Source organism: Dermacentor andersoni, chromosome 3 (assembly GCF_023375885.2).
Source record: "Dermacentor andersoni chromosome 3, qqDerAnde1_hic_scaffold, whole genome shotgun sequence".
NCBI classification, from domain to species: Eukaryota; Metazoa; Arthropoda; class Arachnida; order Ixodida; family Ixodidae; genus Dermacentor; species Dermacentor andersoni.
Window position 1 is genome coordinate 192281392 of NC_092816.1, and position 14853 is coordinate 192296244.

The 14853-nt window shown below is 46.5% G+C and overlaps 1 protein-coding gene across 3 annotated transcripts in view; it reads left to right on the forward strand.

The window, feature by feature from the left end:
* LOC126524406 (ribosomal protein S6 kinase beta-1-like) overlaps positions 1–14853 on the forward strand; it is a 124631-nt gene that overhangs the window by 81001 nt on the left and 28777 nt on the right. For all 3 annotated transcript variants that reach the window (XM_050172730.2, XM_055067292.1, XM_055067293.2), the window contains exon 14: positions 4076–4182. In XM_050172730.2, the coding sequence (XP_050028687.1) occupies positions 4076–4182 (107 nt within the window). The remainder of the gene's footprint in view (positions 1–4075; positions 4183–14853) is intronic.

Genomic DNA, 14853 nt, shown 5'->3' on the forward strand with positions numbered 1-14853 from the left:
GAGGCCCGGCAGATGATTCAGTCTTTCCGGACTTCGTGTTCACGAGGAACCATCCGCTGCACTACTGTATTTACTCGATTCTAACGCACCCTCAATTGTAATGCGGTACACCTGTTTCCCATGACCAAAAAATTAAAAAAAATGAAAACCTCGATTGTAACGTGCTCCCATTTGCCATGACCAAAAAAAAATGAGTACAATACCGCGCACCTCGTGCTTTTATATAGAAATACTATTTTCTCTCATGTGGAAAAAAACAAATTTATTCCCAATACACTAAAGTTGTAATGAATAAAAACAAATGGAAGCGGCGCCTACCTTGCCGCCAAGATTTTCACTGCGCCGGTACGAGTCGCGTGGGGCAACAGATATCACTCGTCATCGCTATCAGACAACTCCTTATCGCTATCAATAGACCAAAGCATTTCATCCTTAGTGCCGTCCATGGCATTCGAAATCCTGCACTTATTAAAGGCCTTGTTGACTATGGCAGACGGGATCGTGCACCATGCATCTTTCACCCATCCAGCAAAATCCTGCAGCGAGGCATGCTTCATTTTATTGGCGGGCATGAATTCGTTGCAGCCACTGACAAGCCATTCGGTGTAGGGCGCCCAAATTCTATCTTTCACTGGCTTGTTCAAACAAACATCGAGCAGCTGGAGCTGCAATGTCATGCCACCGAGTATCGCGATGAGGTCGGTGTTGCATGCAGCCAGCTTGTCCTTGATGCGCTGGTCAAGGTGGCACCTGAACGTGTCGAGCACAAGCATCCCACGCAGACCCAAAATGCCGCCGGGTCTCTTCCACCGAACGTTACCAATGCAGTTAGCAACCAAGTCTGTGGTCATCCAACCTTTTTCATTTGCATGCACAATCACGCGTTCGGAAACACAATTCCTTTCGGGAGCATCTTCCGTCTGAAGATAAGATACGGGGGCAGCTTGTGCCCATCCGCAGTGCAACAAAGCATTGTGGTGACTCTAGTTTTTTCATGGCCAGAAGACAAAACACGTACTTGCTTCGCCCCCTTCTTTTCAATGGTTGTGATGGCAGGTATGTCAAAGTAGAGCGGCGTCTGATTGGCATTTCCAATCTGTCCGAAGTGGTAGCCGTTTCTATGGCGCAACTTCAAAACGTACCGTTGAAAACTGCAATTTCTCTTCATATTCTTCGGGCAACTTTTGGTATATCCCTGTCCACCTTCGATTCTTTTCATAAAATTTGATAGCCCGCACCTGCTAGCTTTGAAGTCGCTCCGCATTAGCCCTTTCTGTAGAGCTAACTGCATCGCCCGTACTTTGAGCAGATTGGTCGTCACAGGCCGATGTGCCGCTTGCTGCTCTTGCACGTATTCCACGAGCAGCTTTTCTATTTCGGCGAAGCGGCCCTGCCTCGGTCCACTGAAACCCTTCCTTGTTGCTTTGCTGGCGAAAATATTCTCCTTCTGGTTGCGCCAGTCTTGCACGCAAGTTTCGGGAACTCTGAACGCCCGTGATGTGGCCCGATTCCCGGCTGTCTCCGCGCACATAACTTTCCTTTTAAATGCAGCAACATGGTGGACTCGGCATGTCTTCGCAGTCGGCGCTTCCATGCTGATTGAATAAACGCACAAAACGGGAAGACAGGCGGTAGACCAGGTTACACCAGCGCCTGGTTACACGTACAACATGGAGGTGTGCACATGGAGGAAGCTACGGCAGCTAGGCTAGAAGCGTGTACGAGGCGGCCATTTTTCGAATGCCGATGGTAACGATATGGTAACGCGGATTTAGGGTCGTACTCTATTCTAACGGGCATGCAATTTTTGGACCCATTTTATCGGAAAAAAGGTGCGCTTTATATTCGAGTAAATACGGTATGTGGAGCACCTGCATGCCTTGGAGAAGGATGTCGGCAAGCTTCATGTAAAGCATGCAAGGCTGATGGGGTTTTCTCGTGCAAGCCAGTGGGAAATACCTGGAGTGATGCTTGTGGCGATCTCACCTCAGCATTTCTTCTGGATTTCTCAAGCTGACAGGCTGCTGCGGCAAGCTTCTCGCATATTTAAAGAGGCCCCTTTTGGGGCCACTAAAGCGATGCCTCACTGGTGCTCGCTTATAGCTTGTTGCAGCAGTGCCATTCTTCAACCCCGACAGCCGCAGCTTGTTACATGCGATCAGAGTGCCCAGAAAGCTGTTAAACGAATGAACACAGTCAGCAGCTGTATGGAGGAAGGCGGTAGGGAGGGGCACTGGCCTCCCCGCCATTATAGTTTTCTCAGAACAGCTATGCCATCCTCCTGTTTTGATTTTTTCGTACAATCCACTTATAACAGTTATTGGTTACAACAGTGGAATTTTGTGGCACTTGTTATATATTGTTATAAGTGAGTTCGACTATAGCTTATATGAATTATTTTCTTTTTTTCCACAACTGGAAATATCAAATGGATTGCATATGCAGATGACACCGCCCTTTTTATCAGGGGCACGAGTCCAGATACTGGTTAATGTTGCAAACGTCATACTCCAGGATATTTTAAACTGGTGCGATAGAAACTGCCTAAGAATTAATGCAAAGAAAACACAAGTGATCGTATTTCACTCAAAGCATAAGGCCCTAAATCTTGAAAACATGTTGCTACTAAACAATGAGCAAATTACAATTTTAAGTGAGATAAAACACTAGGAGTTATATTTTCAGAAAATTTACTTTGGAACAGACATATAGAGTTTCTTTGCAGTAAGCTAAACAGAATAACAGGACTATTACACAGACACCGACATGTCTTCCCTGCTATTGGGAAATAAACTGTGTATAATTCACTGTTTCTATCGACATTAAATTATTTTCACCTAGTCTGGGCAACAGCATCAAAGCAAAACATCACCAAATTAAAATCATGTCAAAAACACGTAATTTGTGCAGTAGCAAATATTTCCTCCAAAGAACACACTTCTAAATATTTTTCCAAATATGAAATAATGTCAGTTGTATTTATTTACTTATTTTGTCTGGCATGTATCTACAAATCCGCATTTCAAAATGGAGAAGTTGGTTTCATGAACTTGTTTAACCTGAACCGTCCCGTAATTCCATATAATATGAGACATAGAGACCTTTGGTTGTAACGTTTTTGTCGTACTAATTATGGGCAGCAATCGGTTTCATACCGCATTGCTCCTCGGTTAAACACTCTGATTACTAATGAACTAAACCAGGATACTATGTCCGCTCATTCCATTTTCATTCATTTCTTATTCATCGCACTAAGTTGCGATGAATAAAGAAGTCGCAGTTTCACCTGAAAGACAGAACATCGATTGCGATAGCAAATTAGCGGACAGCTAGAATTAAGGATGGCAATTTTATGGGCCGTATAAACTTGTAAACGTTCGCTTACTAACTAAATTAACAAGTGTGGTGTCGCACACGCACAAGCAAACGTGAACATGTCTCGCTTTATGATCACAGAAACTCGCTATGAAAGCGCTGGAGCGAAGAAGTGCGGTAACAGGAGTGAGCGAATGGACCTTTGTACGGCCTCTCCCTTGTGTGACGAGAACACAGCGCGGCGCATTGACACGTAGACTCTGTCCCCCATCACAGATCGCTTTTAAGATAGGGCCCACGTGGCCATGCCGCACGCAGCAACCGCCAGAGTAGGACGCCTCTCCTTCCGTTTGCGCCAGTCCCGCAGGCAAGTTTTGGGAACTCCGAACACCCGTGATGCGGCCCAATTTCTATCCGTCTCCGTACACGGGATCACTTTCCTTTTAAGTGGGGACACAGATCTGTGTCCCAACCTTCCATCAACACCCAAATCATACATAACTGGCCATAGCATGGTAAAGTTCTGTGGAACCTCGATACATGGCTGATGCCACACTTCCTTGCAGCATTCCAGAGAAATCTCCAGAGAAAGCTTTTTTTCTTTTCTTTTGTGTGTGTGTGTGTGTGTGTGTGTGTGTGTGTGTGTGTGTGTGTGTGTGTGTGTTTGGCCTCTTTGCAAATCCAGCAGCGAAGACTGACCAGGTGCAGCATGAAATATAGCATGTTGTTTCTATCATGTGCTTGGCCCTGTACTGTGCAGGGTTTCACGTACGTGGCCCCCTCCGTGCTAGAGGAGCTGCACCGGCCCATGGTGATCAAGGCACGCTCACCACGCAAGCTCACCAACAGTCCTCGGACACCTTTCAGGTGAAGAAATCACACAAATGCTCCGGAGTAGTGATGTGAAACGGTCTATAGTATTATCAGTAGTTTAGTCATTATTTAACTAATGATAATACAATAACCATCAATAGTGCACAATTGATAATGTAAAATCTCACTACGTATGACGTATGTTGCAGTGTTTACGATTGTACCGGGTGACACATAAACCAGGTGACATTTTCCTGTTCCCAATTGCATGAACCAAGTGTTACTGATTGTCAGTTATTGCAAACTTTCTGGTAATATCACTAGCTAAGAATTGCAAGGCAATTAATCTCGTTGTCAACAGAGAATTTTCGCGATAGTATTGAGAGTACCGTAGACTTCTGTTAATCAACTCCAGTTAATTCAACTTTTCGGTCAGTTCAATTCTGATCGAAGGTCATGGCCAGCTCCCATGCATTTCTGTGGGACCAAAGTGAGACAGTATTGCCCTCAAGCACGTCTTAAGGATTGCAATAAAACAAATGCGATAAGAACCTGTCCAGCCGTTATCATGCTATGCTTTCTGCTAGCAAGGTGGCAGACACAAAACGCAATTTTGAGAAAATGGGCCACAGAGTTTTGGGAGCAGTTGACTCGCACAAAGTTATACCAGAACTATAATACTCAGTGTCTTTTGTTAGTGAGCAAACTTCTGGGCCTCCATTTCTCTTTTGGCAGGATTTAGGCATCTCTAATTTACCGCAGATGCTTTTATGCAGCTCTACGGAGTGCGAGGGCACCAGGCTGTATGTGAACAGGACACACTGGACAGTTGCACCATTTTTTTGCAGACACGGAACTTGTGGCCAGGCAGCCTAGATAGTGCGTTATTGGCTTGGCGAAGCTTTGCGGTCATCTCTGGCAACTACACTTACATCAGGGCCTTAATTTTCGTATGCCAAAAAGCCGTGCTTTAGCCACAAGAACTGATGCTACACTCGTGGTACTGCCACACCAATGTTGGTTCCACGCAAGCTATGCTGCAGTACTGTTTCACGTTTGCTTTTCTGAGAGTGCACTGTCTCTGCTGGTGTTGACATTAGATGCATGTGGTATCAACATAGGATTTAGAATGTGCAGACGAACACGAACCCACGTACGTGCAGAGAGGCACGGAACCAGGCATCAGCACATCGCATATGGTTTCCGAAGTAAAACTACACCTGCACATAGGCTCGACTACTAAGGGCAGTGGTTTGCTTTGTTGGCACATTATTACGGATGCGGTATGGGACTGCGTAACGTGCCGAAAACTTGTTCGGTCGGTTTGGCGTGATCTTATTATCGGCCCGTCCGAACCGTGGGATAAACGCCTCCTCTTATCACCATAATAAGCAGAGAAGGCTTGCGCTTTTATCTCTGTAGGCAAGCCTAGCCCTTTTTTTTTCTTTTTTTTTTTTATCGAGTGTCAATTCACCATTTGCAATCACCGTGCGATCTGCAGTGATCAGCAAATAAACGGTGGATCAACAATTTTTTCAAAGCAGGCCAAGTACACGAGCACTCGCTGGCAGCGTCGCTGCACGTTGCCACAGCAACACACAATCGTGAGGCACCTCTCAATGTGCTCGCACACTGAGCCAATAGAAGGGCCACCCACATCAGGAACTTCAACAGATTGGCCCCTGACATTTGATGTTTGCACTCTTCCTGTACGGTTATCGCAAGCGAGGAGAGTGGGAACGGAAAGGTGGAACTTTGAGCTTTCGAAGATACCAAGATGGCGGCGCTCGTCATTGGAAATGATGAAAGACGAATACATGAACTTTGGTGTTGTTGCACGATTTTGAGCTTCTTTCTCACTTTCTGCGCTGACAAAATAATGTTGTTTTTTCGGGCACTTGGAGTGCTTTTCCAGCTAAATTGTTTTGATACGGCGTAGATTAGGCATTGCAAGAATGGTTTCCCAAAATTGTCCAGAGACTATCCAAGTTGTCATCGCTTGCCATCACTTGCTTCGGCCATCGCCCAGGCTACCTTCACTCGCCATCACGGTGCTGACCACGGTGTAAGAACAGGTGATCCGACGACGCGTGGGCCACTAGGGAGAAACACGTCTCACTAATGGTGGTGTTTCACGTCTGCACCACAGCACAGCAGCACACGTAAGGAGGCTGAAAAGGCGGGAAATTTGAAAGGGTAAAATGTTATAGCTGCACGTAAAACGCGTTGAAAGAAATAAAAACGAATTTATTTAGTGTGTATTTCATTTGTTATAATCATTGAAGTTCCTCCGGTGCCATAACAGACGATAATGTCTCCAACATTGCAGTCACTTCGCTTGTTCTACCAAACAGTGTTTGACAAAGCCTGCGAGCAGTTGCGGAAAAGCAGTGCTGGCAGACAATAAGTTCTCTCTCTCTCTCTCTCTCTCTCTCTCTTTCTTGAAATGTTTGCTTTACTGTTGAGCAATCAGTCACCCTTGTTCTCGGTGGAAGCTTAATAATGCAAATAATGGAAAAGGGCGAATAAGCAGAATTGCCAGAGATGGAAGAAGAGAGATTTACCGTTTGAGCAGCGACGTTGCCTGGCAGAGAGGGATCGAATCGGGCTATGGGCAAAAAGTGTTTCGTTTCAAACTTCAAGAACGGATATGACTCGTGCAAAGACAAAGTATCGATATTCAATGTCCGTAAAGAGAAGAGTCGACTGCAAGCATGGCGGGATGCCATACAGTATGAGGACTGAGTCCTGCAACCAGACAACTACGTGTGCGAGAAGCACTTCGACCCAGTGTGCGTGACAAAAACATGGACGGCAGTGCACAGGGGAGTTGTTTTAGCCAGCACAACCCAAAGAGCTTCTCTAGCTGGAGATGCTGTGCCGAGTAATTTTCCTGCTTCTTCACACTTCACCTTCAAAGAACGGTGTTTCGTGACAACTGACGCTTACGGAGCACTTCCAAAAGAAGAGCAATAGGCAGAAAACACAAACAAAACAGAAGAAACAGAAAGCAAAATGTAGTAAAAATGAGTTACTGGAGTTAGCAAGTGATGTGCCGATAGAAGACAGCCAGAACCAGTTTAGCACTGCCAACACAAGAATGATGAAGAATGCCACAGGGATATGCGTATCCTACATCGATGAATTTCCTTTCCCTTGGTTTGCAAGTTGATTCCATATTGGTTTTCTGTTGCCTCGCGAATTTTGAATAGAAAAAAAAAACGATCAGCATCTCCTATCATGAACATTATATTAACCCTTTGAGGGTCGAATTATTTTGAAAAAAACTTTCCCAGGTGGTCAAATTACTTTATTGCGGATAATGAATGTACAAAATGTATAAAGTCGGGAATAAATAGTAAAAAATAATTAGGAACAGTATTTTGGTGTCGGCATCACTCAGAACTGCAAAATGTTCAATAGTATTTCCGAGCGTGGTACTCCTTGAAACAGAGGTCTACGCACAGCGCCTTATCGCAGTCTGCACACCTAAAATGCGTGTCTGTTCTCTCGGAGCATGTCTTGTCATGTGTTGGCGCACACGTGACATCCCTGCGTGCGTCTGCCTTGGGCAGAGGTCTAGGCACCCTCTCGCGTAAGCGCGCTGCCGCGGAGAGCGAGAATACCTCGCGAACGGCGCTGATAAGCAAGTGGTGATAAACAAGCTAAGAGCAGTGCCAATCAAGATAGAAATCAACTTCCGCCGCCCCTGCGAGAGCGTGCCGACAAAGAGAAAAACCACGTTTCGCGCGCCTCCGTTGCGATCACGCGGCGGAACTGAAACCGCGAAAGCGCGTTGCCACTGAGAGCGAGAATACCTCGCGAACGGCGCTGATAAGCAAGCTAAGAGCAGCGCCAATCAAGATAGAAATCAACTTCCACTGCCCTGCAAGAGAGTGCCGACAAAGAAAAAAATGATGTTTCGCGCGCCTCCGTTGCGATCACGCGGCGAAACCGAAACCGCCAAAGGGGCGTTGCCGCAGTCTGAGCGACGCGCGGAAGCTAGCAATCAGCTCTGTTTATCTCCCCAAGAAGGTAGCACCAATTTCAAACGCATCTTGTAAGTGCTAAGAGGTGGCAGCACCTCCCGGTGAGCACGCATCGTCATTATGGTGCGAAATTTTAAACGGAGGGTCGGGACCGTACCCGTACGGCAAAGACCTTGCAGGACAGAAAACCGCCGCCGTACATGTACGGCGAAAACCTTCAAAGGGTTAAGGAGCATGCACACACTGATTCCATTGAACGCTATAAATGCATGAAAGCCGCAGCGTGGTTCACAAGCAACAAGCAGTCTTCGTATTGGTGCTTTATGAACTCTACTATTCACGGAGCCCGTATGTGAAAAGCTGAATATTTAGTTTTCGTTTGAGTCTACACAACAATGATGGTATAGCTCACTGCAGTACGCGAAAGCTCTTATGTGCACGCAAGAGAACATCGTACGCAGTACTCCCCAACACACTGCCTTCGCATGAGAAATGAAAATGGGGATGCAGCGTATAGTGACGTCAGATAGCAACTCGTAATCTAAACGGAACTTGAAAGTTGAATTGTCAGCTCCTCCAACAAAAATGCGGACTGCGAGAACCACATTGAGCAAAATATACGTTTTTGATTTAAAAATGCAGCACGCGTTGCAACATTGTCAAATAAGCTTTCAGGAAATTAACCCTTTGACGGTCAATGACTTAAATATACGGCGCCGCGAACAAGTCCGAAAATGGTCGATGCCGTACATTTACGGCGCCGTCTGCACGTTTAAAAAGCACGCCAATTTCCCAATTTGTTCTTTTCTGTCGTGCTGCCACTATGTGGGGATACAGGGAATTTTTTTCGCGCGCCTCCCTCTCTCCAACCTCTCTCGGTTTCATTGCATGGTTTGTTTTAGCACTAGTTTGCTTCCGCGCGTCTATATAATACCGCTCGCGCATTGGCGCGCACGCGTGCGGGCAGCTCTTAGGATTTTGTTTTGCAGGCGGTTTCGGCTTTTTTCGCTTGCAAAAGTAATGGCTATCTCGTTACTAATCACTTAAAGGGCGACTACTTATTTCTCGCTTGTTTCTCGCTTTTCTCGCCGCCATGCATGCGTTCCCGTTTCTTTTCTTTGTTTAAGACTCGCGAAAACTAATTGCCCTAGCTGGTTGGCGATAAGATGAAGATTAGCGAAAGTTTGTCACACGTGTTGCTTTTTTTTTTTTTTTTTTTTTTTGATGGGCACACAACCAAACAGTTTTCTTGAGTGTGCGCACCTACGCAGTTCGATTACGCTATGGACGTATGTATTAGTGTAAGAGCAGGAACATTTGAGACTTGTGAAATATTCTCGTGTGCGGATTTTCAAAGCCTTGAACTATGTGCAGAAAAATGCATCAAATTTTTAATTCTGATAAGTTTATTTCCTTTTTTATTGTTGTTATTGATGAATGAAGAGTACATATATCAATACGAAAGATCTTTTTCTCACTTTACGGTCACCCTAGAAAAATTACGGTAAATTTTTTCAAAATAAGTCCCTAAGAAGAATCACAATCTGCAATTAAAAAATCGACCCTCAAAGGGTTAAAGGGAAGCTGAAACACTTTTCGAAAAAATGAGTTCTCTGCGGCATTCTACAGTTTTGAGTCCCTTGAACACGAATATCTGGTTCAAAAAGGGCGGAAACAAACGCAAGCGGCTGTTTTTCCAAGAAAACGCGCACCAGCGCCTCAGGGCATCGCGCGAACGCCGCTGTTGCCCGTGATTGGTCGGGGCCGCTGTGACGTCTTTCGCGGCAGTCTCCGGTCGGCGCCGCCGTTTCAGAGTGTAGCACGCTGTTCTGTTCTGGCTTCATAGCTGAGTTGTAAGCATTATGGAACATTCTCGCTGTCTCGGACAGCTTGAATTTTTGCCGTACATGTTCGAACCGACAGCCGATATGGAAAACGATGGCGGCAATGGCGGCAACGACGATGTAGAGTGGGCCAACAGCGAGAGCGATGTGTGCACCTTCTCACGCGTTGGAAATCTTAGCTGGTACTTATGATTTTTTTTTTTTTTTTTCATGTAGCTGCAGGTTCCAATGCCGGGAGAAAAAATGCGCTAAAGTGTCACTGGGAACTTGCTGCTGGAAGAATGCCGTAGCACTAACTTCTCATTAGATTGTAAACATGGGTGCAATTCTGCGATGACAAGCACCTTGCCGCTGCTTGTCTAAAGTAGTCCCGTGGTTTTTTCAGTGTTGATACACGATCGCGAACATAAGTGCCGCGTTTCAAAGCGCGCACATGCAGTGCTGCGGGATACAGTCATGGAAGTTGCTTATCATACAAATCCAGAGATGGCCAGAGGTATTATATGTGCAATATTCATACTATGGTTCGACGACTTTGCGATTGTGGCTCGATCAAGAATCGGTATGCGTGCTCCATGCTAGTGTTGACAAAGATATTAGGCAGTTTTAGCACCGCCGTGTGGTAAACACAATAACTGCAACCGTACGTCGAATGTCACTAGGCAAGTCTATACTCCATTTCATACCTCAGGTGCAACGCTGTGGAAGCTACGCACGAAGTCCGGTCACCAAAATTTATTACTGCGCGCGTTTCCGTCTATGCTTCGCAGCGTGCCAGCGGCGTTTGCTCGCGCGAGCATGCACGTGAAGCTGCCGCGACGGACTGCAATTAAAAAATACCGAAAAGAAAATTGATTTAAGAGAACGTGTTAGCAGCCGTATAAGTACAGGGATTGTTTCTATGGGTAAATTATTTTTTTTTCATTCAGAACTGAGCTTATATATGGAAAATGTTCTCAAAAATCGGGTCAAGCAACACCGAACTTTTTCTAAGTGCAAACGCAGCCACTGCAAGAAGTATCTCAAGCCTCCACAGCATTGCACCTGATGTATGAATAGCAACAACGCGTTTCTGCATTTGTCGTAAGGCTATCCGGCTACGCTAAAACTGTGTTACCAGACGTTAATGGCTGCGAATGTTCGCATTTCTCGAGTGCATCAATGTGGGTCTAATCAGGCTTTCATTAAACTAGGTGCACCTGCATGTGCTGCGTATTAATAGAAGATGAAGAGCACAGCACAGTTGATTTCATCGGCACGAACTTATCTCTCCTCACCGCACGGACCCACTGCGCTGCAAGCTTCTTGTCCTTCGGGAACCTGTGAAATACCACATCGTCTCGCCCGCCTGTGTTCGCGCAGCCGAATGCTGCACAGAACGAGGGCATGTTGGGCGCCCTTGGCTGTAGGCACTCACGCAGCACAGAAGGAAAGAACAGTTTACGAAAATCGCAAAAGAAAACAAACGTGAGCGGCGGCGGCGGCGGCAGATCTCTCATAGCGTTGTTCAGTAAAGTGCAGGACAGAAAGAGGCATGCCAGCACATGCCAGCACGCCGGTCCGGCAGCTCGGTCCCCGCCAGTGACGTCACTCTCGCCGGTTCTCTTCTCTGGCAACCACCTCACCCGGCATTCTGGGAAGCGATGGGGGCGTGTCCGCGGGGGTGATTTAGAAAGCGATTTCCGCCCCTTATATTAATAAAACGAAGAAAAAAATTACGGAGCCATAAATTATTAGGTCTGTTCTTCCCAATCCCAGCAATTCATGGAAATTGAAAACCGTTTCAGCTTCCCTTTAAGATGGTAACCTCAACATGAGAGCTTTAACACTTACACGCACTCTGAAAAATGCAGACTGAAACGCACACTCTCTAGGCTTGTCAGCCTCGGCGCCAGCCTCCTAACCAGCCTCCTAGTCGCGTGCGCCACCTGACGGCTCCCCAACATTAGTGAGACACGCTGCCATCATACCACCTGTTCTTCTTACACCGTGGTGGTGACATTGTATAAGTGTGCTGCCCCAGCAGAGGCTCTAATATTCCGGGGGTTTCAGCACCGACGGTCTTCGATTATTGGAAACAGGAAGTTCAAGACGAAATGAATTAGTTTTTACCAGCCAAGCTTCAGAGCAGCCATGGACACCGGAATGTGCACGATAATAGCCAGTGTGGTTGCTAACGAACAAATTTTCTTTTTAGGGTGTGTTCTTATGTGAGGACAACATCCCTGAAATCGCATATAAAATCTAATTTTAAAATGGCTGTATCTGTTTTTATAAATCGAACTAATCGTTTGTGCCTGCTCAGCACACACTGTGCTCTCTCCATGTGCTGTATTTGCCCTAATCTAGCGCAGTTCTTTTTTTCAGGTTCAAAAATTGCCTGCACCTTAAAATAGAGTACAAAGCCAAAACTGAGTGCGCTGTGTTAGCAGCAGCCAGTGTACCGTCAGAGCCGTCAGACACTGCGTCATAGCCATCGCAAGATGCGACAAAGTACCCCAAATTTCAAGTTGGCCCACTCCCAAATTTCAGTTGGCTCAACCCTACTACATACCTGCCAACCCTCCCGATTTGCCTGGGAGACTCCCGATTTTTCACTGAACTTTCAGATTGTGCGATCACTGTCTTATATCTCCCGAAAAGTGGTCTCCGTTCACGCAATAATGGTTTTTGCGAAACCAGCACCGCGGAATATACAGCCACATCGTAACCGACAGCATCACCAACAACGGCTGCACTAGCACCGTCGGTATCATCGACTAAGCCGACTATGGTGCCTAGTAAGCCGACCAAAGCCGGAGCCAATGTAGCTCTTGCATTTCATACATGCCTTCCTCCATTGTGCATCTTGTTGCTGCTGCTTGTGTGTATGATTAGTGTTGGCTAGGCCGTCTGTGTGTGGTGCATCGTGTAAAGTTAGAATCTTTGTGTGCTTGGTGCCATGGCGCTATCAGCGCCCAAGAAAAGGTATTTGCAGAAGCTTTTGTGATCTTATACTTCTGAATTTTCGTGCTTTTTGACATCAAGAAGAAGAGAACATTTTGCATATTGTACAACGTGCGGATGCGACGTCAGCGTGTCTCGCGGTGTCAAAGGCGACTTGAAACTGCGTGTTTGCATGGCGAAGCATCAAAGCTATGTTCACACTGCTGAGCAGCAAGGCAACATAGTGAACTTTCTCCAGAACAAGTGTGACGAGTGTCATACGTGTGGAGTGCCTGTTTACGGGATTCCTCGTCGGAACACAACATACCCCTTAGCGTCAGCGACTACGTTGGGCCTCTTCTACCGAAAATATTTCCGAAATGCGATGAAACGAAGCGCTATGGATGTGGACGCAATTCTGAAACGCAATTCTGAAGAATGCGGAGGTGGCCAACCTGAAACTTACTTCGCAGGCATCGCTCTCGAGTCTTCGTTTCTTTATTCAGAGTTTTCCTCAGCTGCTGCCCCGAGATTCCACTGAATCTGCTGAAGACGCTTTAGATGCTCCCGAAGCTGAGTTTGCCACACTACAGGCACACAGTCTTCGAGAGGACATACTGAATGAAGAAAGGTGGGATGTGCAGTGGTCTATGGTTGGAAAAATGAAAAACACTGATGGAAAACGTGTTTCACCGAGTTGTTAAGGTGATGCTGGAATTACTCGTGATACCGTATAGCAGTGCAGAGTGTGAGAGGATATTTAGCACGGCGCGAAAAACTACGTCAATCAATGTGCAACACAATTACCCTCCAACACCTGCTGCTAGTGAAGGGCCGTCAGTCTGGACCATGTTTTGAGCAAAGCTACCCCGACAAATTTTTGAAGTGAGCAAAGTCTGCTGCTGCGAGGTCCTGCAAAAGAACTCATCGAACAGTGCCTGAAGGTTTGAACGAAACCCCCTCCCCCCATTGGCGCGAATAAAAAGTATCCCGATTTTGGATCTCGTCAGGTTGGCAGGTATGCTTCCCCAATCCATTTTGCTCTGAACGCCGATCTCACCCGTGCACACGGCACGCACAGGCTCTGCACATGGCACACTTCGCCTTTGGATCACACCGAAGCACTTCATAGCAGACGACAGATTCAATTTCCGCGTGATTGACATATGCATGATTTCATTATACCGTATTTACTTGCATAATGAGCACACATTTTTTCCCAACTGAAAAATATGCGCAAAGTTGGGATGCGTTCCTTATGCGAAGTAAAATTTCGAGCAATTTTTTATTTTCCGCGGCCACCTCCAAAGAAGTTAGTTCCACCCGAAATGCGAACCATGGATTGCAATAGCAAATGTGTAGACAGCTACACGAAGTAAGCATAGTAGTTTCATCGGCCGTATAAACTTGCAAACATTCACTTCAGCGCAAATTAGGCGGCGAGAACGCAGCATGCACAAAGGTATGAGCCACCATCGACTCAACCGTCGACGCAGATCGCTTTGAAAATAGGGCACACCGTGGCCGCGCAATACGCAGTTGATGCCGGAGTAAGATGCCCCTTTCCCCACATCCCTTCCCCCCTTCTCCCGTAGCCATACGCACAACTGAAGACGTTGTGTATCCTCTCCGCTTTCCTCACTTGTACACAGGACATTGAGCCACGATCATCGGCGCCCCTTGGATGCGTGCAGTTGCTGCCAAAGTACAACACCACCGCCCCTTCCTCCCCTTTCTCCCGGGGCCGTTTGCATGACAAAGGCGGCGCGCGCAGCAATGACGACGGCAAAAATGTGCCTGGAGCGTCCATATATCTGCTATCACAATAAAAGTCGGAGACACAGTGCAATTCAGTGTCCAACGCAGCATACGACACAATTGCACCCGCCGCACACCATATCAGATGCCGAATCGTACCATGTGTCTCCTGCTTCACGGCAGCAAGTTCGAGGTGCGATCATTGTGCG